The sequence below is a fragment of the Urtica dioica genome, chromosome 3, assembly GCF_054948205.1.
Source record: "Urtica dioica subsp. dioica isolate 48M chromosome 3, U.dioica_male_clone48M_v1_H2, whole genome shotgun sequence".
NCBI lineage: Eukaryota > Viridiplantae > Streptophyta > Magnoliopsida > Rosales > Urticaceae > Urtica > Urtica dioica.
Genome location: NC_142758.1, coordinates 1,726,868 through 1,750,754, shown reverse-complemented (window position 1 = coordinate 1,750,754; position 23,887 = coordinate 1,726,868). Strand labels below are relative to the sequence as shown.

At 35.1% G+C, this 23,887-nt stretch overlaps 3 protein-coding genes and 1 pseudogene across 7 annotated transcripts; 1 reads left to right on the top strand and 3 right to left on the bottom strand.

The window, feature by feature from the left end:
* Nucleotides 1-13: 13 nt before the first annotated feature.
* LOC149401970 (uncharacterized) lies at nucleotides 14-1,665 on the bottom strand. Its single transcript, XM_089610128.1, has 2 exons — nucleotides 1,562-1,665; nucleotides 14-1,463 (listed from the first exon to the last, which is right to left on the bottom strand). Exon 2 carries the CDS (start codon nucleotides 1,453-1,455, stop codon nucleotides 388-390), a length of 1,068 nt encoding a protein of 355 aa, XP_089466254.1. The 5' UTR covers nucleotides 1,456-1,463; nucleotides 1,562-1,665; the 3' UTR covers nucleotides 14-387.
* A 589-nt stretch (nucleotides 1,666-2,254) lies between these two features.
* On the top strand, nucleotides 2,255-2,903 carry LOC149401969 (caffeoylshikimate esterase-like; annotated as a pseudogene).
* A 6,231-nt stretch (nucleotides 2,904-9,134) lies between these two features.
* LOC149401968 (1-acyl-sn-glycerol-3-phosphate acyltransferase BAT2, chloroplastic-like) lies at nucleotides 9,135-11,859 on the bottom strand. 2 transcript variants are annotated; one of them, XM_089608327.1, is made up of 7 exons: nucleotides 11,590-11,859; nucleotides 11,258-11,376; nucleotides 11,115-11,187; nucleotides 10,554-10,748; nucleotides 10,037-10,443; nucleotides 9,845-9,946; nucleotides 9,135-9,698 (listed from the first exon to the last, which is right to left on the bottom strand). In XM_089608327.1, exons 2-7 carry the CDS (start codon nucleotides 11,348-11,350, stop codon nucleotides 9,489-9,491), a joined length of 1,080 nt encoding a protein of 359 aa, XP_089464453.1. In that variant the 5' UTR covers nucleotides 11,351-11,376; nucleotides 11,590-11,859; the 3' UTR covers nucleotides 9,135-9,488. The 2 variants fall into 2 exon arrangements, with proteins under 2 accessions (XP_089464453.1, XP_089464452.1); XM_089608326.1 differs by having other exon boundaries at nucleotides 11,258-11,371; nucleotides 11,590-11,858.
* A 6,560-nt stretch (nucleotides 11,860-18,419) lies between these two features.
* Nucleotides 18,420-21,251, bottom strand: LOC149401967 (FKBP-like peptidyl-prolyl cis-trans isomerase family protein). Of its 4 annotated transcripts, none has more exons than XM_089608147.1 (11): nucleotides 21,030-21,251; nucleotides 20,868-20,934; nucleotides 20,654-20,773; nucleotides 20,096-20,181; nucleotides 19,955-20,005; nucleotides 19,775-19,855; nucleotides 19,617-19,661; nucleotides 19,480-19,535; nucleotides 19,193-19,268; nucleotides 18,946-19,088; nucleotides 18,420-18,808 (listed from the first exon to the last, which is right to left on the bottom strand). In XM_089608147.1, exons 1-10 carry the CDS (start codon nucleotides 21,153-21,155, stop codon nucleotides 18,993-18,995), a joined length of 804 nt encoding a protein of 267 aa, XP_089464273.1. In that variant the 5' UTR covers nucleotides 21,156-21,251; the 3' UTR covers nucleotides 18,420-18,808; nucleotides 18,946-18,992. The 4 variants fall into 4 exon arrangements, 3 of the variants coding, with proteins under 3 accessions (XP_089464273.1, XP_089464274.1, XP_089464275.1); XM_089608148.1 differs by having other exon boundaries at nucleotides 18,420-18,658; XM_089608149.1 differs by having other exon boundaries at nucleotides 20,868-20,931.
* Nucleotides 21,252-23,887: the final 2,636 nt, after the last annotated feature.

Sequence of the window (23,887 nt, the reverse complement as noted above, 5' to 3'; positions counted from 1 at the left end):
CCGGCAAAAGAAATACACCACACGTTTTCTTGTATATATAAATATTCCAAAAGGATAGTTGATGGGATTAGGTATTATAGGTTTCCTCTTGTAAAGAAGAACCAAAGAGCATAAAAAATGACACAAGCCTTGTAAACTTACGATTGACAACATATAAATATTCCAATATGATAGTCGGGATCAGACGTATTCCGTGTCACAAGCAAGCCTTGTAAAACTAAGATTGACTACAGAAAACAAGTAAAACCAGAAAGTAAAACCGGGGATAAAGAATGTTACCATAGAAACTGCAGCGAGAGGATATCACACACGTGGATATAAAAACTCCGGTCCTCTCGCTGCAGTAACATATATATAAGCGCGCGCACACACGTTCGATGTTGAAACTTAGATTGCAAAAGCAGACAAGTAGAGACCAAACTCGTCATATGAGTCCTCCAAGTGGAAATATGCGACGTCCGAGAGGTGGGCAGGGAGGAGTTTGGCATCATCATCGAAACGAACCAAAGAAACCCGAACACTGGGTTTGCGGAAACGGCCTAACGCGGGTGCATGGCATCCGCCGTCCACAATGCAAGCCCTCAATCGCTCTTTGCCCACTTTCGGCAGACGTACTATGTCCACGCAGCTCCTCATATAGTCGCATTTCCTCTGCCTCAAATGAAAAAAGCTTTCGCCTTTTTCTTCTTCTCCGCTTGGCTTTGCAAAAGCATCGGCGTAGACTAGCATGTAGGGCGAGATCAACGAGTCGCCGTCCTTCAACACGGGTTGGAAACAGCGAGCAGACATCTTCGGAAAGTCGGCGATCCGCTCCCAAATCCAGTCCTCTCGGCCGAAATCTATCGCGAACGAGCCGAGACGCGTGGATATGAAAAATCGGAGGCCGTCGACGAAACAGCTAATCACCTTAACCTCTTCCTTGTCGAATTTCAAGGGTGGATTGGGTACAAGCGACCAGCCGTCGGAATCGGGATCGTAGAGCTCGAAATCCTTGGCATCTTCTCTAAGGGCTTGGCTAAATACACAGATTTTGGCCCCGATCAGCACTGACTTACAGCACAATTTCTGGTGTTTATGAGCGGATATGGGTTTACAATCCCTCAACTTGATATCACACGGCTCGATGGGTTCCGATTTTCCGAGATGAGGCGCTAGACTGTAACTAAACGATGTGTTCGACATAAAGCCGCCGAAGATGAACAGTGTGGATCCCAAAACAGCAAACCCCATATCCGTTGGAAATTCGCGCGAGATTCGAATGTTTGCGTTTCTGGGTAAAGCCACATTTTCTCTCTCTCGAATGTTGGCGTTTCTGGGTAAAGCCACATTTTCTCTCTCTCTTTCCTTCATATCCACAATATAGATATAGTTCCTGTAAGGGGTTTCGTAAAGACAAGGAGTTACCACAATGCAGACTTCCTCGCCGCGCTTCGATGATGATTCAACGACCGTCATCTCCGCCGCTGTGAATTAACAATTAAAAGCGAATATAAGAACCTGCTTTATTAGAACGACGATAACGAAACACAAACAAAGGCAAACAGAGATTGGGGATTCTGACCTTCGGAGACACAGAGGGGAAATCGATCAGGTTAGGGTTAAGTCAAGTTCTATAGCCACCGAGTTTTTCTCATCTCCTTTTATTATGTAGTCTCCATGGGCAATTCCTTCGGCCTCTTAAATTCGAAAAGCCCAATTATTATTGTGTTGGCATTTTTTGGGGAAAATTGTACAAAATACCCTCAACTTTTTATTTGGCTTAATTTTTTTTTTTTTTTTCACACTATATATATTTCCACCACTCTGCTCTGCGTATTTGCGATTAAATTTATTTTCCAAGTACGATATGCTAATGAGATGAGAAGAAAGAAAGATTTGTATGTCAAAACAATCATAGAAAATTAAACAATAATGAGACGGACTAACCAAATTCAAACGTTGAGATTGCATATTAGTCAACGTTTACATTTATTTTGAGAAATAGTCAATCTCGTTGACGTGACGTTTCAACCAATATTTTTATGTCGGAAATACCCTTAATGCAATCTCGTTTTATTTGAAGAAAGAATCATATGAATAAGTCAATGATTATCCAAATATATTGCATGATTTTCATGGATTAATATCAACAGATTTTGTAATTAAATAACTCCGGATTTATAATTAACCTCTCTATCTCTCCCAAATCGAATTGAATTCACAAATATCTTCAAAATCAATCTTCTCCTCCTCTTTTCCATCGCAGGTTAACAAGATGTCAATCCCGCGCCACCCGATCGGCTATGCCGATGAGAACAGCCCGTTCGTCTCCATGACGCTGGAGGAGTTATACTTGAAGCACTTTGTATCGCACTCCTCCGCCTACACCCCCGCGGCATCAAGCTCTTCACCCAGTGGTGGACCCCTCTCCCTCCGGCAGAGCCCTTCGGCGTCGTCCACGGCTTCATCGGAGAATCCTATTGGCTGGTCCAGCTCATCGCCGTCCTCATCACCGAGTAGGCTTCGCCGTCTGTGCCATCGACCACTAGGGCCACGGCTTCTCCGACGTCAACCCCGTCGTCGACGACTGTATAACCTTCTTCACTGAATTCTGATCCCAATTCTCCTCACTCCCGACCTTCCTCCATGCTGAGTCCCTCGGCGGAGCCCTAAATCTGCTCATCACGCTCCGGCCGGGCCAGGAGGGGCTTTGGAGCGGCGTGGTCATGAACGGAGTCATGTGCGGGATCAGTGCCAAGTTCAAACCGTCGTGGCCGCTCGAGTACCTCCTCTTCCTCGCCGCCGCCGTGGTCCCGACCTGACGCGTGGTCTCCATCTCGGACGTGTCCTTCAAGGAGGAGCGGGCGCAAAGCCTGGTGAAGGCGAGTCCCCAGAGATCGGTCTGGATCTGCACGATGATGTGACCAGATCTCCGTCTCGATCTGGAATTCGCGAGGTTAAAGACTTAAACATACATATATGGCTACATACAGCTACGTCTAAATGCGGAAAAAAAAAAGTTGCGTTCAGCTGTAAGCAACTACTAACCAGAGAATCATAATTTGTATCGTTCATTAGTTATCCTTAACAAAACAAAATAAAATATTATAAGTGGTAGGAAATATTCAATTTAGATTATGTTTGTCATTGTTTAGTTAAATGGTATGACATGATTAGAATTTATCTTTTCTTAAAAAATGAAATAAAAATAAGAAAATACAGGGAATAAATTTCCTCTAGTCTCTTTTTTCAACAAAACTAAGAAATCAAAAATGATTGTTCGAGAATTGGGGAACTATCTTATCAATGATTGTTCGCATGTAAACGTTGCAAAAATGATAAATATTATGAATCGACGACAATTGAAATCAGCTATCTGCTCTATTGTTAATTAATTTTAGATATAAATAAGAAAAATTGCGATGCGTCAAATTATCATATTAATGATTATTAACATGTAACTATTATAGTAATGATAATAATATGAGAATAAATATATGTAGGAAAAAATTAAAATGAGGTTATATACTGTTATCAGAGACCAGTTTTTTATTTTTACCTTTTTATTTTATTTTCTCCAATTCTTGTTGAGATTCAGAAAAGTGAAGATGGTATCAATGAAACTACCATGTGTATCAAAGTCACATAATTATCAAAACAAAATCTACTATAATAATCTCCGATAATTCATTAAATGACATGCTTATCTTCTATGTGCATCAATTAGGAATGGCAAACAAGTATGGATCCAATCAGTTTCACTTGTTCCGTTACCCGAACTTATTTATCTGATTTTTAGAGCGAGCCAAATAATGGGTACCCGCCAGATAAACAATTAGATAAGTGTCCAACCAATTACTCGTTTAAAGTTTTCGGATCCCGAATCGAGTAAATCCGATAGACCCGTTTACTCGTTCCAAGAAAAAAAAACAATCAGCAATTTAAAAAAAAAAAAAATCAACCAGCAATCTGAAAAAAAAAAAAAAAAAAAAAAAAACCCAACAATTTTACAAAAGTAAAATCAATTATAACAAAATTACACGATATTCTACACACAATTATTATAAAATATATGATTAATTTCACTTTTGCCCCCTAAAGTTGTTGACGAAGCACAAACATTATCCCAACTTTCATTTTGTTACAACCGGTCACCATATAATTTTCAAACCCTTGCACATCATGTCCTTCCGTCAAGTTGTGGTCGATTCTATTACCATTTAGATCACGTGTGTCGCACGTGTGCCCATTTCAGAGGGCATTATCGTAAGATGTTAATCAATGTCGAATTGAATACTGAGAATTGAAATCCTATGTTAAAAGCTTCAGAGAAAGGAAAAAAATTTCCCCCGAAAATCCCTAAAAATCGAAATGAAATTATGATACTCTTCGACATTCAAACTGAGCGATGACGAATAAGAAAACACCTCCGGCAAAGAGAACACCGAAAACGCCACCTAAGAAGAAAACACCTCCGAAGAAGAAAACACCTCCGAAGAAGACATGTGGGAAGAAAACTCCAACGAAGAAGAAATATCCGTCGAAGGAACCTGAACAGAATGTTGGAGAAGGAATCAGAAGAACAACTCCAAACTATGGTGAGTAAGAGTATATATAAGAAAGTGTTAAAGCTTGTCTCTTTATTCTCAGGACCACATTGCACGCCTATCTTTTTTTTTATTCATTGCTCGAATCACATAGGTAGGGACCACATCGTTGAATTTTATGTTTGTTGGTTGGTGATACATATTTAATGGTGCATTGTTAAGTATTTTTATTATCTTGATATCACATTTTTTGTCTAAGCGTAGAGAACATATGGGCCAGCATCGTCCATTTTTACTGTATATTCTATTTGTTTCAATACTGAATGAGTTTTTTGTGTTTCATGTTTTACAGCCCCTGGAGTTGGTTTTTTTACCTACGTGGTGTTGAACATTTTGGAATCTGTTTATGTTGTTTATTATGTGACCAAATAGTAGTATATTGAAGGTCAATAACAACAGAATTTGATTGACAACATAATTTAATTACATTATGATATATTGCAAAACACATTTCATTACACATAATTTAATTACATGAAATGACTATAACATAGAAGTTGATAACAATACATTTCATTATGATACTTTCACATAAACCAAAAGGATCCATAGCAAAAACTGCAAAATCTTTGCAGATTGTCCCAGAATTCAGTCTAATGTCATTCACTGAGATTGTCCTAGAACTCAGTCTGATGTCATTCACTGCATTACTTATAAGGATATCCTACTTATAAATGACTATAACACAAAGAAAAATTACAATCACAAATAGCAGAAACTTCAAAAATTTTCCTACACGTTGAATCTGTTGACTGAAGTTCTTCAATTTATCGATAATGGCATCACGGCCATTCTGTTCATCGACTTCATGAGTTCCATAATTGTAGTCACCTTCATTAATCTTTCTCAGCAAGCCTGGAATAATTTCAACTGGCCTACTACACATTTCAGGGTCGATCCATTGTAAAAATTCACAACATGTATCTTTGTTTTTCTGCAAAATTTCAAACTTGATTGAAAATTAAAAACCAACAAAATTTGTTTTCAGTTAAATAAAAAACATCAACATCTAGCCCTTAGAAATACCAAACTACTACAAAAAAAAACCAACAATTTTATTCCCACTGAAATAAAAAACCTCAAAATCTGAATAATTACACGTGAATGAGAAAACACAATAGCCTATGTATGTAACTCTAATACAACCAAATAAGGAAAAGACTAAAATAATCATATACAAATATAATAATAACAAATAGGGCAAACTAACAACGTAGCCATTTTGAAACATGGCTTTTGAATCTAGCCAACGTTTGGTAAATTTTGCAATCTAGCCATTTACTGAAATTTACGGCTATAAAATACCTAATTTACCATTTTTCTTATACTTACGTGATCAAATCACTAGCCCGCGTTTGACCGATTTATATTGTATACAACAATTTAATTTTAGATTTTTGAATTCATAATAGGAGATTCGGTAATGTAATTAAAACGGAAAGGAAATATTTATTGATTGAATAAGTCAAACAGGATAATGAATACACGTAATTACTCATGACCCGTTCAAAATTTGAAAATAAATTTGGAAAACAAAAAGACCGTATTAAATGTGTATTAAAGGAAATGAAAGAAATCGGTTCTACCTGCACATATGTAGATTTACCATAATTAACATACATTAACAAAGCAGCGGAGATTAACAAAAATTTACAAACATTTACACTGTATTTGCTTACACGGCTATAATGTTCATTAAAGAAATAAACGTTCAATAACCAACTTTACCAAATATATAATTTTTTTAAAAATTCGAAATATATACACGTGTATTAACTTCGAAAATTTTGAATGATAAAACGTGGGCTACAAGTTTTTAAGTCAAATTCTAGTAGAGGATATTATAGTAATTAACATCTTACATAATTAAGACACGTCATCATTTTTTGCTAGAGTGAAAATTTGGACGAAACGTTGGCTATATTACAATTTCAACGTTTCAGGTGGTTTAGTTCGACTAATTTTTCTAACAAATATACTATGCTAATACGTCTCACCCTTGTATAATCATGCAATTATTCTTTGGGATTTTCCCTACTCTAGGACCAAAATATGGGATTTTTCCAACTTTTTTTCTTTCTTTCAGAAAAAGGTCACAAATACGACTAACTCTAGAAAGAGAGTTTAATTTTTCCTTATCTACCCTTGTATCAATTAACACAATCCTTACCAAATTATTATCTAACCCAAAAAAGAACCCTACCCAATAGCTCGTCACATATATTCTGACCATCTCTCTCTCTCATCTTCCTCATCTTCTCTGTTACGTGATTTATCTCTCCCTCATCGTCCATATTTTCTCCAGCTCAAAAACCCTACACAATACAATTAGCTCATTATCTCTCTTGCTGTCTCTTCCCATTAGCTCATTATCTCTCTTCCTTTCTCTTCCCATTATTCCGACCAGCTCTCTCTCTCTCCTCGAGCCCACAATTTTCGACGAGACCCGCTCTCTCTCTCTCTCTCTCTCTCTCTCTCTCTCTCTCTCTCTCTCTCTCTCTCATATTCCTGATTTTCTCCAACTAAGCTTTTTCTCTTCGTTGTCTTCCTCATGTTCTCAGACAAGCTATGTCTCCCAGCTCAGCGACAAAGCTCTGCAGCATAACGACCAGTTCAAAAGCTTCGACATTAAGCTTATTACGGTAAGTTGTTCATAGACCTAAGTTTAGTTGAACGTTTTTCTCAAAATCTGATAGATTTGTTAGTGATCCGAGAATCACTAAACAAATCTAGTTTTTTGATTGAAGGCTTCGTGAATATGTTGTCATAATTTAGAATCTACGTGACAACAATGCCACTATATCTTTAACGAAAAACCGGATTTGGTTATATATTTCGTGACAACATAATCACGAAATAACTTATTCGTGACCATGTTATCACGAAATATATCGATTGCGTGACAACATTATCACGAAATAACTCATTCGAGACCATGTTATCACGAAATATATCTATTGCGTGACAACATAATCACGAAATAACTTATTCGTGACCAGGTTATCATGAAGTATATCCATTGCATGACCTCAAATATTACTTTATTTTGTTATAAATATGGAATTGTTCTGTATATTTGGACTATGTGCAATGATGACACACGTTCATGCATTCGTCAAGCATATCGGAAGATGGGTGAAACTTTCACGTTACTTGACCAAGAGGAGTGAGGCTATTTAATACATGCGAAAGCGACGTACGATGAGTTCTTGGATCTATTGTATGTCACGCTACAGCTTTCACCTTCTACTCATAAGCTCCATGTTAAGTACGAGACAGAAGGGTCGGTGCCACCAGTTATTATTGCGTCGGGCGTAAGTTTGAAATGTTATTTGCATCTTCGCATGGAGAAAAAGGACATATCAAAATTGAATTTGGTAGTGGACAATGGAGCAATTGAAGCCAGACCAACCCAGTATCGACTCTGATTTGTCGTGTCTAGAGATGGAGGGTGGTGCTGCTGAAATCCCAAACCACAACTCTGCACGAGTTGGTTCTACTCAAAATCAACCTGATATGCTGTGTCCAAAGTTGGAGGGTGGTGCTGTTGGCTTTGATGCCCACAAGAAGAGTAGTAGTTGTTGCTTATATGCATTTGATGTAATAAAGTCTCACAAATACTCTTGCTTGTAACTGTTGAATAATTAATAAAGAGTTGAAACTTTCATTCATTCTTGCTTGTTTGTTTGAAGTTTTATGATAAACCTTAGTCTTTAGTCATTAAACAAACCTAACAACAAATGAAGAGTCAAATGCAGATTTGCATGAACAAACTCTTCATGGTTTGCTTAAAACAGTATATTCATAATCTAAGGATCAAATGGCTATTGATCTCAATATGATTGTTAGGAGAACCTATGATGTCTGGTTATGAGACATTTGTAAAGTGTTGCCAATGCAATTTCTATAGGGTTAGGAAGGCCTATGGAAGTTAAGTAAAGCTAGCTAGACAATATTTTCTACTTCTTCTATCGTTTACAAATAGCATAGCGTTGTTTTAAATGCAAGTTATCTTTCAGGATGGACCAAACTATTAATTGATGTATCCACAAATTAACATCACTGGAACTATGCTACTGAACACGATGCCAGAACTGAATAAGTCAGAACAATAACTCGGGGAGCTGCGCATGAATGCTTCCCACAGGAACTCTATCCGGAAAAAAAAAATGTGTACAAGCGTTTCTCATGAGCACAGTTTGAGATACTTCTGAATATGCAAACCATGAAATGCCAGGTATAACCTACATGGACTAGTGGTAGTAGAGAAACTGGATTGGAGTTAGAGATTGCCTCAGAGTTTAATCGAGATCCAGGATCGAAACAAATCGTTCATCTTCTAGGTTCTTTGGACTTGACCATCTTATAAAAAATAAATAAAAAACTGGACATGATAAAATCTCTTGGTTTGAGAATAAGGATTTTTTTTTTTTTTTTGGCCAAGTCAACGACTTCTTCCTTCTAGGTAAACACAACTTTGCTGCAAGTGATCATGAAAATCAAAATTAGGGAGACATTTGTTAAGAATAAAATTTACAGGGCAAAAACTAAATTAAAAATAGCCAAAGCCATTTTCAGATAATATACAAAACAGCACTAACAATGAACTGAGATGAATCAAATAGCAGAACAGGGAAGAAGATCGTTGTTGCTATGGTTGATTGATGGCTGAAAACTCTCATTCTATAAGCATGACCTCACACGGTTTCTCTTCCTAACAAACCTTCCAGCTATTACAATAAAAAAGAGTCTAATTTATTACCTAATCAAATCTAAAAAAGCAAAAAAAAAAAAAAAAAAAAAAATAATTCCCTCCCACTCCCAGTACACTTCATAAGGCTATAGCAGACTTGAATTGGGCCAAACTCACTGGGCTCAGCTGGTTCGGCAGATTTCTGAGCCTCAACAATCGAGCGCTGCTGCGATCACTTTTCGAGTCTGGTCACAGAGTGTTTGTGCATCACTTCCTTCAATCGGCTTATGAATAACCACCTTCACAGACCCTTTATTTAACATACCCTCCTTCCCAGAAGGCATGAGATCCCCGGTCCCTATTAGCGTAATAGGCACTACCGGAGCTTTTAGTTTCGCTGCAACGCTGAACGCACCTTTCTGCGTGTCAACATCACGAGAACACAGAGACTACTTTATCACCACAAATTTAATTAATTCGTGAGAAAACACAACTTTTTTACGACGGTCATTCAAAACGGCGAAAATAAAACATAACAATCCAAACCGGTCACTAGTTTTCTCACCTTAAACGCACCTAGCTTCCCATCTAAACTCCGCGTTCCCTCCGGGAAGAAAAACACGGACGCCCCATTTTTTAGAAGATCCATGCATCGCCTGAGACACTCCTATGCGGAAAAAAAAAAAAATGCAAGGAATTCAGATTGCCTGCAAAAATAAAAATAAAAAAGAAAAGGGGTCCCAGGGAAAAGGGATACCATCTGGCTTTTACTGTCCATGCGCTTCAAAGGAATTACACCCAAGAAGAACATGGCCCAACCGATTATAGGAAAGAGAAATATGCTCGTCTTGCTTATGAACTTGAAAGGTCTCCCAAGTGTCAGAAGCGTAAATATGTCGAGAAAGCTCTGGTGGTTTGAGACATATACGGCCGGGGTGTCTGACGGTGGCAAATTCTCCAACCCCTCAAACTCTATCTTGAAAAATGGACCGACTGTTAGACTTGCCCAGAATTTCGCAATCAAGTGATGAGCTTTCCTTCTATATCCATCAAAGAGTACTACGAAAGGATGAGCCAACACCATGAGCACAAACAGGAAAATTGCAACAACAGAAGTAACGGTATAAAAGCATATCCCCCTAATTTTCGAACCAATATTTAGTTCTGCATTAAGAAAGAAAGAAAGAAAAAAAAACCACATTTAGTCAAAGTGAAGAGAATCAGAAGCAGAAAAAAATAATCGATAGCAGCAGGAAAAAGATAATCAGAAAAACCTGATAGTGGAAAAGCTGAACTGGGATTTCCAGTTCCGGTGAGTTCTGAACTAGCAACTACATATCTCGAAAGCTTCTTGTGGGTTCGCGATTTGACCTCCAATTGTGGTGTTCTAAAATATTCCATTGAATGACTACAAAACTGTGACACAGCGCCTTGCTTCCACGGGAAGCATACAAGGTTATTGCCAGCATCTGAAGGATAAAGAATATGAGGATATGGAATCATCAATCCATAAGTTAATAGGGAATTAACTTGTGCGTTCAAATCCTAAATAACGAATACATGAGTTCAGAAACTTAATAGGGTGTAAGAAATTGTAGATAACATGAGAAATAAACACATTATATCATATCACCGACAAAAATTCTGAGCTTGACCCATTTTTATAGAGCATGTAAATATTCACCGAATAAGAAGAGATTGTGTTAAAAACTTTGGTAATTTTGAACTATGAATTGTATATACCAATTCTTCGATGCCTTTGTCATTATCAAGGAATTCTAGTTAAAAAAATAAAAAATAAAAAAAAAAGAGCGGAAGAAAGTGCATTGACTTACAATGACTCGAACAAATCAATTTTGGCAATTTTTCGACAGAACGCCTGAGATAACATTCCTTATGACCGGAAAATTGCAGAAAGAGAAAAGTGAGAAACTGCAAATACAAAAATTGAAGCAAAGAAAACGATTACTAGACAGACCTTGGAATAAAGCGAGTCACGGTCAAACCTAAAATGCTCTGGTGTTGCTTTGGGATGCAAAATTATTCCTTGACCGCCACACAACAGTGACATTATAGCATACCCTAGAACCAGCTTCGCTACCAATAAATAAAACCAATTTGAATATGATTGTAATAACTAATATCAAATTATATTTTTCTGGGGAAAAATCTGCTTGCCGAACCAAGTATAATGGATTTAACACCGATATAACTCACACCCAAGGCACAAAAATCACTGAAAATTTGAATTGGTTATAACTCCATACCACATAAATCACAAATTTTGAGTCTCAACAACATTGAAATTACCTCAATTTCAGGTTCGTCTTCTTCTTCTTCTTGCTTTGTTCGAAAAAAAAAACAGCGAATATCAGAGAAGGCCCAAACTTGTATCTCTTTTTTGGGATTTGTGGGCGTTCGCCGAGACTGAGGGAGAGTCTCGTGGGTCGAGAGGCAAAACCCCACGGCGGCGCTGGAATTTGCGGCGTCAACGGTAAAACAAATTTACCAGATAGCTTTTTTTGTGGCACAAACTCCAAAATACTCGAAAACTGGAATTTTGTTATGTGAACTCAATAGTGTACCAACTAATAAAATTACACTAAGTTTTATTTAAATTGTAAAAATAGATTTTACTATTTAAATCTATACCTAAATACATTTGAACTTCTACACTTCATTTTCTTTTACCGATCAACCGCATTTTTTTCTTTCATTTTCCATTATCTATCACATTATCTTATATAACTAAAAGAAACCCCCAAAATAGTGTAGCAATTACAGTAATTCCAAAAATAGCATATAAAGTAATTCCGTAAATAACTTTTATATATTAATTATAGCAAGGGAAAAAATGTCGTTTTCGTTGCCGTTTCGAGCCTCCTGTGAAAAAGAGCATTCGATTTTCCGTTTTCAAATGCCGTTTTCCATGGAAAACCGAACGGAAAAATGTGGCAAAATATATTTAAAATATATACATGTAATATATACATATATTTTTCAATTTTTAAACATATATAAAGAAAATATATTATGTATACAATCTTTTTAATAGAAAATTGTATATATATATATATATATAATATTTTATAAATTTGTGCTATTAATGTATAATATTTTATAAATTTGTGCTATTTTGTATGTAATATTTTTTTATATAATATTTTGTATGTAATATTTTCAAACAAAATAGAATCTTCACAAAATATTTGAAGACTAAAATATGTAATAATATTTTGTATGTAATACTTGATACATTGTATATAATACTTATTTTGTTTCTTAAAAAAAACAGAGGAAAAAAACGACAGCAGCAAAAAAAAAAAAAAAAAAAAACGACACAACAAAAACGACAGTAAAAACGAAAAACGACGAAAATTGACGCAAACGACAAAAAACGAAAAACGACGAAACGACATATTACCCTTTCGACGGCCATTGACTCGTCGGAAACAAATTACCCGGCGAAATTCCTGAAAATTCGTCGGCTTTTAAATCCTTGATTTGTTGTACATACAAACATAAATATATACATATATATATATGTATATATATATATATATATATATGTATGTATTCTAAACATGTCTCCTGTTTTTTATTGTAATATTGAACTCTAATTAATGAACTGGTGGTTTTAATTTTGAATTCAAAATATGACTCCTGTTGTTTTGCTTTCTGCTTAATACATAAGCATTGTTTGTTCTCTAGGATAATTTACGTGGTTATTCAAACTGTTGGCCACCTTTCTACTTGGCAACTTGTATAGTTTAATATGCCACTGAGCCCAATCTCAACTATACTCACTGTGTTCATTACCCAGAGTTTGTGTTTGATTTTAATAATGACTTTGAGACTAAGATATATGTTGTGACAAATCATTAGATAGAAAAATGTTTATGGGTCATTGGAAGTTGTTACCGGTATTAGGCTTATTATTAGTATATGTACATATTGTTCTATTTCGTCATAAATTAGTAAATGTCTGATATCAATTTTTCCTTTGGCTTTGATATAATGGTTCTAGATCTGTTAGTTTCAATTTCATGAGAATTGATTTTGGACTCTGATAACAAGCTCTGATCAAGTTTAGAACTGGTTATAAACTTATAGTTGCTACTTGGTAATTTTCTTTTCGGTTTGTCACATTTAACTCTACGTTTAAACTAAAACATTTTTCTTATCAATATTGGAATGCACTGATACACTAATTTGGTATTATTTTTGCATATTGTATATATTGAATCTTTGATTACATACATTTATATTATGTTTTTTTAATCTTGATAACTGTCTCGATACAATTTTCAGGGAAAGAAATTTTGCTAAAAGCAGTGATACAATCAATCTCCATTTACTGCATGAGTTGCTTCAATTACTGGAGTCTATATGCTCTGATATTGAATCAGCGATGGCTAAGTTTTATTGGGGCTTTACATCCAAAGGAAATAAAGTACACCGTAAAAACTGGAAATCCATATGCCGATCAAAGATAGATGGTGGATTAGTTTTTCGTTCCTTCGAAGATTTCAACCAAGCTTTACTGGCAAAACAAGCTTGGAGAATTCTGGACAATCCCAAATCTCTCATCGCAAAAATCTTCAAATCCAGGTACTTCCCATATACCAACCTCAAATCAGCATCAATTGGCCATCACCCTTCCATAGTTTGGCGTGGCATCATGTGGGGAAATGAATTATTACAAAAAGGTCTCCGATGGAAGATATGAAATGGTATGCGTATCAATATTGCAACAGATCCATGGATACTAACCTCACCTGCGTTCAGACCTATTAGTTGTATACCTGAAGGGTCAAACCTAAGTGTATCCCACTTGCTTTTGGATAATAAAGAATGGAATACGCATATGCTTCATCATCTATTCAGTGAGTTAGACGTCCAACGAATTCAAGCTATTCCCTTAAGTCTAAGGGATAATAGTGACCAATTAGTTTGGCACTACACGATCGACGGAAACTACCAAGTTAAATCAGGTTACAAGTTAGCCAGTCATAGACCTCAAGAGGCATCCACATCGGACTGCTCCTCAACTCACTTATGGTGGAAAACATTATGACATACTCTAGGTACATCAATTCTAAATTTTAAAACCAGATCTGCTTTATTTTGACCTCTGTAACATAGGATTAGTATTACCCGGTTTGGAACTTTTTATTCCGTCCAATAGTTTTCTTCTCTTTTTTCAACAGAGAACCCCCCAAGATAAATTTAACATCGACGCTATTTTTTTAGTGCCCGGGAACTTAGATACAGAAAGAGTTTTTCATTACGTTTTTTAATGAATGTTTTATTACAAACCGTGCTAATGAATTTTTTATATTTTTAGTTAAGTGATGTTCTAGACCAAATACATATTCGGTGATTGAATTCATATTTTTCACTGTATTAAATTTTCGCCCCACAATATCATCTTTTCTTGTTCTTATGCCTATTGGAATTATATTACGATAATCTTTTTCTCAAATTTCACAAAATATCATGTTTTAATTTATTTATGTCTTTCTATAACAGTTCCCAATAAGGTGAAATCTTTAATTTGGCGAGCATATTATAATGTCATACCCACTGCCACTGGACTTTACAGACGCAAGATCATTCAATCACCAAAATGCAATATATGCTCTGGACCCTGGGAAACAGTAGGTCACATCCTCATTCATTGCAAATTCGGAAAAGAAATTTGGAGGACCTCTACCATTAAGCTAAGTTTCAAGTCGCTTTATAATCTTGACTTTGATGACATCATACACTCGGTCCACTTTTCTCTTAATAAAAAAGACTTCTCTTTGTTCCTTTGTATCTCTTGGTCTATATGGAATGCAAGGAATAAAAGGATCTTTGAAAACATTAAGAAGGACCCTTACCAGATTACTTCGTGGACGTCAAATTTTCTTCTTGAATTTCAGGCTGCCCAATCCAAACGCTCATCTTCTGTTAGATTGTCGAGCGGTTCTGACCCCAAACAGGACCGCTCCCAAACAAGATGGGTACCCCTAAGTTGCGACCTCTACAAGCTCAACGTCGATGCCTCAATTCCAAAATCTTCTAACTTCGTTGGAATTGGAGCTATTATTCGTAGCTCTTCTGGACTGGTCATGACTGCATTGACTCAAAATCTCTCAGGCAAATTCACGGTCAAAGAAGCTGAAGCTCTCGCTTTCCGCTACGGCTTATCTTCGGCTTTTTGGACGTGTTTCTACCTATCCACTTTGTGGAGAAGATGCTAAGACGGTGGTGCAAGCTTTGGAGAGGAAATCTTCATTCAAAAATGAGTTTGGTTCTATTTTGTCTGATGTATCTAGTTTATTATCTAACTTTCCAGGAGTAAAGTTGTCTCACATCTACAGGGAAGCCAACATAGCAACCCATGGGTTAGCAACTTACGCTCTTTCCATAGATGATAAACTCATTTGGTTGGAGGATTTTCCTCCTTCGATAGAGTCTGTAATTAATCAAGAATGTTTGTGATTAATAATAGATTTCTATTTTTCAGAAAAAAGACTTTCCAGTAGTTACGTTTATTATACATAAAAATTACTTCTAAACAATTCATTTGAAAATTACTTCTAAACCCCTCAATAGCTACGTTTATTTCCCTAAAAATACAGCTACGTTTATTAAACCAATTAATCGTAATAAAACTTTCCACTTTTTCATTATGTAATTAATAACGTCTGTTTAAAGAAAAAGCTATGTAAATTTTATTTTATCCAAGTATAAATTGGTAAGCTATGTGTTAATACATTTGACTAGAGATTTCAAATTATTTAGTCCTACATATATTTGTTGTAGTGATTGTAACTAACTAGGTCACTTTAAACATGTGATTTTGGATATAGCTTATGTTTGACAATTTTTAGGGATATAGCCAAGTGGTTTATGTGTCAATAATTAAAGTTTGGTTTGCCCTTATTTATTAATAAATTCGTCACTTTCTCTCTCATATTTTTTTTCAAATAATTTTTTTTTTGCATCAAAACTTCAAAAATTCGTATCTTTCTCATACGAACTCGAAATTGAGTGATTTCAGATCCTACAAATTTGTAGTGTCGAGATCTTAAAAAATAGACCCATTGTGTTTGATGAAAAATTATATTTATGCCGATAATTTCAAAAAGTTTCAGTTATTTCCATATTTAAGGTAGTAACGTGATTTTTCTACATCTATGGTATTAAACATGATTTTTCATCAAACAAAATGGATCTATTTTTGAAGATCTCGGCGTCACGAATCCGTAGGATTTGGAATCACTCAATTTCGAGTTCATATGAGATAGATATGGTTTTTTGAAGTTTTTATGTAAAAAAATGTGTAGGAAAAAAATAAGAGAGAGAAAATGACGAATTTGTTAATAAATAAGGGCAAATCAGACCTTAATTATTGCCACATAAGCGACTTGGCTATATCCCTAAAAATTGTCAAACATAGGCTAAAAACAAATTTCATAATTTCATTTTGGCTATTTTGCTACACTGCCCTAAATTATATATAATATATCATTAGAAATGCATCAATAATTCCCGCGGCAACGCACAGGTATATAACTTGTTATCCATCACACTCAAAATTCATTACAGGCTAAACATTGCTTATTTTTTTTAGTGAAATTTGTTGTAACTAGCCAAGTTTGTCATTCTTATTGGGGAGGAATAGCCCAAGTTTCATTTTATTAAGCAAATAGCCCATATTTTCGGCTCAGACTATAACGCCCTTGGTAAATTCGCGAATAGGTTAATTTAATTAACCTACTGGAGTAAGTTAGGTTAATTAATTAACTTATTGGTTGAATATTAGTTTAAGTTCTGATTTTTTTGTGAGTAAAGTTAATTTACTAAATGATTGAATTCGGAATTAGGTTAATTAATTGAATTCGAAATTAGGTTAATTAATTGAATGCTTTGAATATCAATTGACTTAAGTTATGATTTTTTGTAAATTTTTTGTGAATTTCAAATCCTTCACGAATCAGTTAATTAATTAACCTAACTCATCCCAGTAGGTTAATTAAATTAACCGATTCGCGAATTTACAAAGTGTCTCTCCTCAATCCCCTCCATCGCCGCCGATTTCCTCTCCGCCGCCGATTTTCGAGTCAATCTGAGCCGTCGATTCTCCGAGCATCGCCGCCGCCGGAGCTCGACGGAATCGACGTCGTCTATGGCGGATCTTGACGGCGTCTATGGGGATCTCGCCGGCGACGTTAGGGATCAGCAACGACGATGGACGACGATTGACGACGACGCGGCGGCGTGAAATGGATCGGCGGCTATCGGCGGCGTGAAGTGGATCGGTGGCGTGAAATGAACGAAGATGAGAACGAGTTTAGGTTTAGGTTTTGGGAAAATTGAGTTTTGCTCTTATATATGAGGGTAATTTAGGCAGTGAAATATTAATTGGACTATTCACTTAATTTATTCAAACTTGGGCTATTCTCCTAATATTGGTGGGTTGATTGGGCTAGTATGCTCACTCTCCCTTTTTTTATTTGTTCTTTGTGTTTTCGGATATATTTTATGAATCTTGAAATTTATCGAATAACAAGCTGTTGAACTCTAAAAAAAATGTATTATTTATAGGTTTTTTTTTTCTTTCCGATTCCAGTGAAATTCAACGTGTTCTTCAATAATTTTGATATATGCTAAAAACATTCAAAGCAAAAAATTACTTTTTAGTTCAAAAATATATTTTAGATGCGATAATTAAGTTTCGGAAGTAAAAAAGAGATAAATGAGATTATTAAACCAAATAAAGAGTATAAATAAACTGAAATAGTGTGGTTAATGGGCACTATAATCCATATTACAATGTGAAGTATATTTTTGAAGCTGAAACATTAATAAGTCTAATATTGAAATTTAGTACATTATCAAGTCTACACAATGAGATCTCTCAAGCTTATGAATGGGTATTGATAAGTGCGTTCTTACTCACTTATCACGTACTTTTAAGCTTGAATCATAACGAGTCCTCGTTTGTTTTTTTCAAGTATTTTGGAGATTTTTTTTCTTATTATTATTTGGATTTCCCTGCGGATTTCGAGAACATCCTATTGGTTGATCATAGTCCTACACTAATCATGCCAATTGCCAAATCGAAAAGCCTTCATGAGCTGGTCGGAGGGTCACGAAAGTTTTTTACGCCGAGCCGATGGCATCAAGTGATCAACAATAGAGCCAGAAAACAAATTTAGGAGGCCAAATGTGAAAAATAAGATCGAAGAAGTAAATAATAAAATAAAATAAGAAAAAAGAGTAAAAAAATTATAAATTAAAAAAAAAAAAAAGTTATGCTGTGCAGTGTGTGTAAACTTTACTTGCATATATAACTTGCTCTAGCATCCATTTCAGCTACATTTACCTGAGTAATTACATAAACAAACAAATTACAGACTTAATAACCCAGCAAATCACATTAGAAATGTTAAAAAATCATATCGGCCGAAGAGTACAAAAGCAAGCAACGGAAAAGCCCACAGTTTCACCGATTTACAATTTTTTTTCTCAACACCTGAATAAAAACACACACACCACCACTTCAAAAGTCATGAGTTAAATCTTCTCAACTTTTTTTCCTTTCCAAACTAACCCAAAAAAATGCTAATCGATAAGGAGAAAAAGATATAAAAGAAAAAAAAAATAACCAACCTCTTGTTGAAGCCTTGGAAGAAGGTGCGATCGCACTCGCAAGAATTTCAGTTTGGTATTATCTTGAGTAATTCGATATCGAACAAAAGAGTCTTGTCTATTAGTCCTTGGTTCTTCAAAACAAAATCCAATGCCCTCTGACCCTGAAATGGTTGCATTCAACAATTTGAATTCAAACACAGCATTCAACAAAAGTGTCTTGTATTTATGCGCTCTAAGAGTACGCGAAATAGAAGTTGGTCGTTACCGAGAATGTGGCCGGTTTCGGACCACTCTTGTTGTAGTCATTCTCAGGGTACCCTAATTCTGGGGGCACTATAATCCTGCATCGCTGCAAACCATCTCGTGAAAATCGCCAAAAAAAAAAAAATTACTCATTCAAATCGGCATGACAAAAGACTTGACAGACTGTTTTGCATTACAATTATTTATTTATTTATTTTTTTTTTTTTTTGCAATTCCAGGATCACGGCTACAATTAAGCATTAAGAACGGCGAACACGCATAATATATCAGAAAAATAGATGCGAGAACCTTCTGACTCCGCCGACGGCCATGCCTGTAATAGCCTCCTCAAAAGCAGGTATTACCTGGGAATAATCAGCCAGTGACCGAGAGATCACATCGCATGGTTCAACCAATGAAAAAGAAAATGGATTCTAGAACTATACCTCTTGAGACCCAACTCTAAACTTGAAAAATTCCTTATCATCACCCTAATAGCAGCAAAGAAGTAGAAGTCAAAATGCAAGACAATGAACTTATAAGAACTCAAAAGGGCTTGCCCAAGAAAAAAATATAAAAGAAAAAAGAAAATCTCAGTCAGTACCACAAAAGAACCCCCTTTAGTCTTGTTTCGAGCTTCAAATATTCGGCCATAATACCCGATGGTGTAACCATCCCAGTCAACCTGGAAAATTTTCCCATTTAAACGTATCGCAAACCATTATCAGTTCCAGAAAAGGGTAAGAAGAAGAAAAGAAAAAAAAAGGTTCATGTAATCACATACCACGACCGTGTCTCCGATCTTAGGAGTTGGGCCATTTCCGGGTCTCAAGTCCTATAGGCATTCTTGTCAGCAAACATACATAATATTATAATAATTTTCCCAAATGTGCACCATTAAAAAAACAACAATTTGGAGATGAACCTTGTATTGAAGACCAGAGCCAGTTTCGGTGTAATCCGGATAACTCATTTTCGTCTTCCCGTAGTCCTTTCCCCTCAGTGCTGGCACTGAAATCATCACATAATGATAATAACATTTTTCAAAAAAAAAAAAAAAAACTGCACGTTGTACCACACTGGATTTATTTTATAATGCTTGATTTCTTGACCTGCGAAGAAGCTAGAAGGTAGTTTCATTTCAAAAAGTTTATAGGATTACGAATTTTCGGGTTTCAGTATCCATTGGTTTTGAGATAGAACTGTGCGAGTCGTAACACGGTATGAGAATTTAATCAGCTTAAACCTCGTTGAATTTAAACTAAAATCAGTATGTCAAAATGTTTATAAGATTACTTTTACTACCGTTTGGTTTTGAGACTGATTCTTATACATCTCAATTGATATAGGCCTCAATTCCTTGTATAATAATGTTGCAGATTATTCTTGAATGAAAATATAAATCATGTCATCAAGATATGAACCATAATTAATAATTGACAATCTGTTGATAAAATTAGCTTAAAAAGAGAAGAGTTTCTACTGTCAGTAAATTGGGCCGCCATGGCTAGTCCATCTCTGGAAGCAGAACTCCAAATCGCTCCAGCTCCGATAAATATCAACATATTTCTTCTATCTATTTTTATTTTCTCTTCACTCCCACCTATTTTTCCATCCTCAAAATAAATAAATAAAAATCAATCGAAATATAAAGATGAAAGAGAGAAACTCTACATTGGTTTTATCGTATCACTGACCATCTTCGGGCTTTTTCCGAAACTGATTGTGTTTGGAATATATATTGCAACACTCAATCCCTCTCTTCTGACCAAACACGAAGAGCAAAAACTCAAGAGGAATCAGAAATGCTCGGAAATTCCAGAACTGTGTAACAAGGATCAGAGATTTCAGTGGCTTACAGTGAAAATCTTGTTTGAGCTCAATCTTAGAACTGAACAGGATAAAGAAGAAGAAGCTCTTGTGTATCTGTTGCAAGAAAAAATATGGCGGGAAGAAATGGCCTGGAACTGTACGGAAGATTCCATACTCGAAATTCTCTGACGCACAAATGGGTTGCTTAGTTAAGCACTATCTTCTTTCAGATTTATTGCTTATTTTCTATTTTCCAGAACTTCTCTTTTCGATGGGTTATTTTTTAAAGGGTCGAGTACATATATATGGCTATGAATTTGTTCCAATTAGTTAATTTTTAGGTTCTTTTAAAATTCTAACTAATATTTCATATTATTAAAAAAAATAGCCCAACAGAAGAAAAAAAATTAATTAATTAATTAAACTAATTAAATTAGTTTATTTCAGCCAGATGGACTATTTTCTGAATAAAATAAAATTATACTTATTTTTTAAAAAGAAAGTAAACTACTAGCCTAATTATCTCATTTAACTTTACGTTTTACCATTCAGCCAACTTTTGGTAATATTTTGATAAATAGTCATAAACTATTATTAACACACGTAAATTGACCGAAATATTATATCCAACTTCTCGCCATAATTAATTAAAATAGCTATTGATTCGAGCAGTTATAAACGACTATTTACAGTTATTGATTTTCATTTTTGTAGTCAACCTTTGAAACATAGGTTTTTTCCCGTATTATCAAACTCAACTTGCTAACATGTACGTTGTTAATACAAGAATTCAAGAACTAACAATTAATGAATTATTTTATTATTATTATTAGATAAAAAAAAAGTACACCATTTTTTATACATGTTGCAACTCTTATTTATAGCTATTTACACATATTCATTTGAATCTGATTTAGGAAACATGTTCTGGCTCTCTCTCTCCGTCGCGGATAACTTGGTTCCAGGACAATGGTTTTCCACACCATGCCGTATTGAACTACATCAATCGATCGAACCCAAAAAGCAAAGGTGAAACACGATTTCACAGGCACATGCACGTCCTTCCCGCCGCGCCTTTCGCCTCGACCGCGTCGGATCCCGTGGTGTCCTCGCTGCCGTTGATAAGTGGTACAACCCCACCCCTTCGCCCTCACTAGAATCACCGGCGAGAAGAAGAAGAGATTTGAGAATTTTAGAGAGAGAGAGAGAAGGGTAGTATTTTGAAAAATATGTTAATACTAATTCTAAAGGATTTGAAACTAATTGAACGTAATAATGACTAATAAATTTCAAATTCATACACAGATACATGTAAAAATACAAAGAATGACAAAATTGGAAATTGTAAATCATTCACATGCTGCCACGTAATCATTGTGGTTATTTACCTAAAATTTACCAATAGTTGGCTTTATAGCATCTCCATTGAAAACACCAAATTTAGTGTAATTTTTACACTAAATTTGATGTTTTTACACCAAATATGTTTTTTGCTCCAATGTATTTCACCATATTTTACACTAAAAGGAATATTCTAGTAATATGTTTTTTTTAGTGTTTTTCTATGTTAATTTGGTGTTTTTCTATGTTTTTTTGCTCCAATGCTTTTAGATTAAGTGTCTTAATTTTATCAGTTATTTGTAATGTCTAATTAGATATATAAATTATAATTATTTATCAATTATTAATTATGTGTAATATATAGTATAAATCAATAATAAATTATTTAAAAATAAAAATGTAATAAATAAAAGTGAAAAATAATAAAATTCATTACATAGATAATACAACATGTTAAAAATTTCATTACATAGATAATACAACATGCTTAATATGGTTTGATATCTATAAATTTTTTTAATTATTGGCCTAATTTAAGTGGTATTGAAGAATTTAATTTGGATTATAAATAAAACTTCAAACAATTAAAAACATATTGATTAATGAACAGTGTAATCTTGACACCAAATGAATAGTGTTACACCAAATTTGATGTAACACTGTTCATTTGGTGTCAAGATTACACCAAATATAGAATTTTAAAATTTTAGTACTTTTATCATTGGAGAACTCTAACTCTATTTATAGAGTTTTAGAGTTCTCCATTGGAGATGCTCTTAGCGATTCTCTTAGTTTTGTGGCTTACTTAACTAATATTTTTTTTTTAATTTGTTTTTACCTAATTAAAAGGGAATAAAAGTCAACATACAACTAACTCTCAGAGAAAACTCTAACAATGGCTGTCAACAAAATCAGAGTATAAAGTACACATAGGACGAAGTATTTCGGCGATGACGATTGCAACAAAATATCAAGATGGGTAACCCTACCAAAGAGGGAAAGCGAACCTAATATAAGACAAAAGACAACGTAGTTTCATTGGCTAGAGTTTTCCAATGCACATAGTGAACTCTCATTGGATGATCGGCAAAATCGCAGAAGCGTATCAGACAAAAGGCATGTCTGCAGAAATCCATGTCACAGTACTGACGTGTAAAGTAAACATCTCATGTTGTAGACTGATGTTTCCAATATCGTGAGGAACAAGAGTTTTGTCAAAACATAAACAGCCAACTCAACGTAACAACAAACCCACTATGATTTTTTGTAGGCACAACACACTACGTCCAATGAAACATTGAAACTCACTAAGCAGTCAACAACAAAGACCGAGGAAGACAGAAGAGCTCTTAGCAAGATCTATATGTCACAGTGACTGATAAAGGTACGCAACAACCGTGCAGTAATCATACTCATGTCACAGTGACTACTAGAGATATAAGGCAAACCATAAGGAAAACACATAATCTTCATAGAAAGATATGATAGAGAGTTTCACAAAATTTCCACCCTTATTTACCTCAATCAAGGCAAAGAAAGGAAAGGATAGGAGAGAGAACCAACA

Coding starts and splice junctions, on each gene's coding strand:
- LOC149401970 (XM_089610128.1), bottom strand. CDS start 1,455: ATGACGGTCGTTGAATCATCATCGAAGCGCGGCGAGGAAGTCTGCATT.
- LOC149401968 (XM_089608327.1), bottom strand. CDS start 11,350: ATGTCACTGTTGTGTGGCGGTCAAGGAATAATTTTGCATCCCAAAGCA. Junction 10,749..11,114: donor ATTGATTTGTTCGAGTCATT/GTAAGTCAATGC, acceptor TTTATCCTTCAG/ATGCTGGCAATAACCTTGTA. Junction 10,444..10,553: donor TTCAGCTTTTCCACTATCAG/GTTTTTCTGATT, acceptor TTCTTAATGCAG/AACTAAATATTGGTTCGAAA.
- LOC149401967 (XM_089608147.1), bottom strand. CDS start 21,155: ATGGAATCTTCCGTACAGTTCCAGGCCATTTCTTCCCGCCATATTTTT. Junction 20,774..20,867: donor TCGGAAAAAGCCCGAAGATG/GTCAGTGATACG, acceptor ATGGAAAAATAG/GTGGGAGTGAAGAGAAAATA. Junction 20,182..20,653: donor GGCGGCCCAATTTACTGACA/GTAGAAACTCTT, acceptor TGATGATTTCAG/TGCCAGCACTGAGGGGAAAG.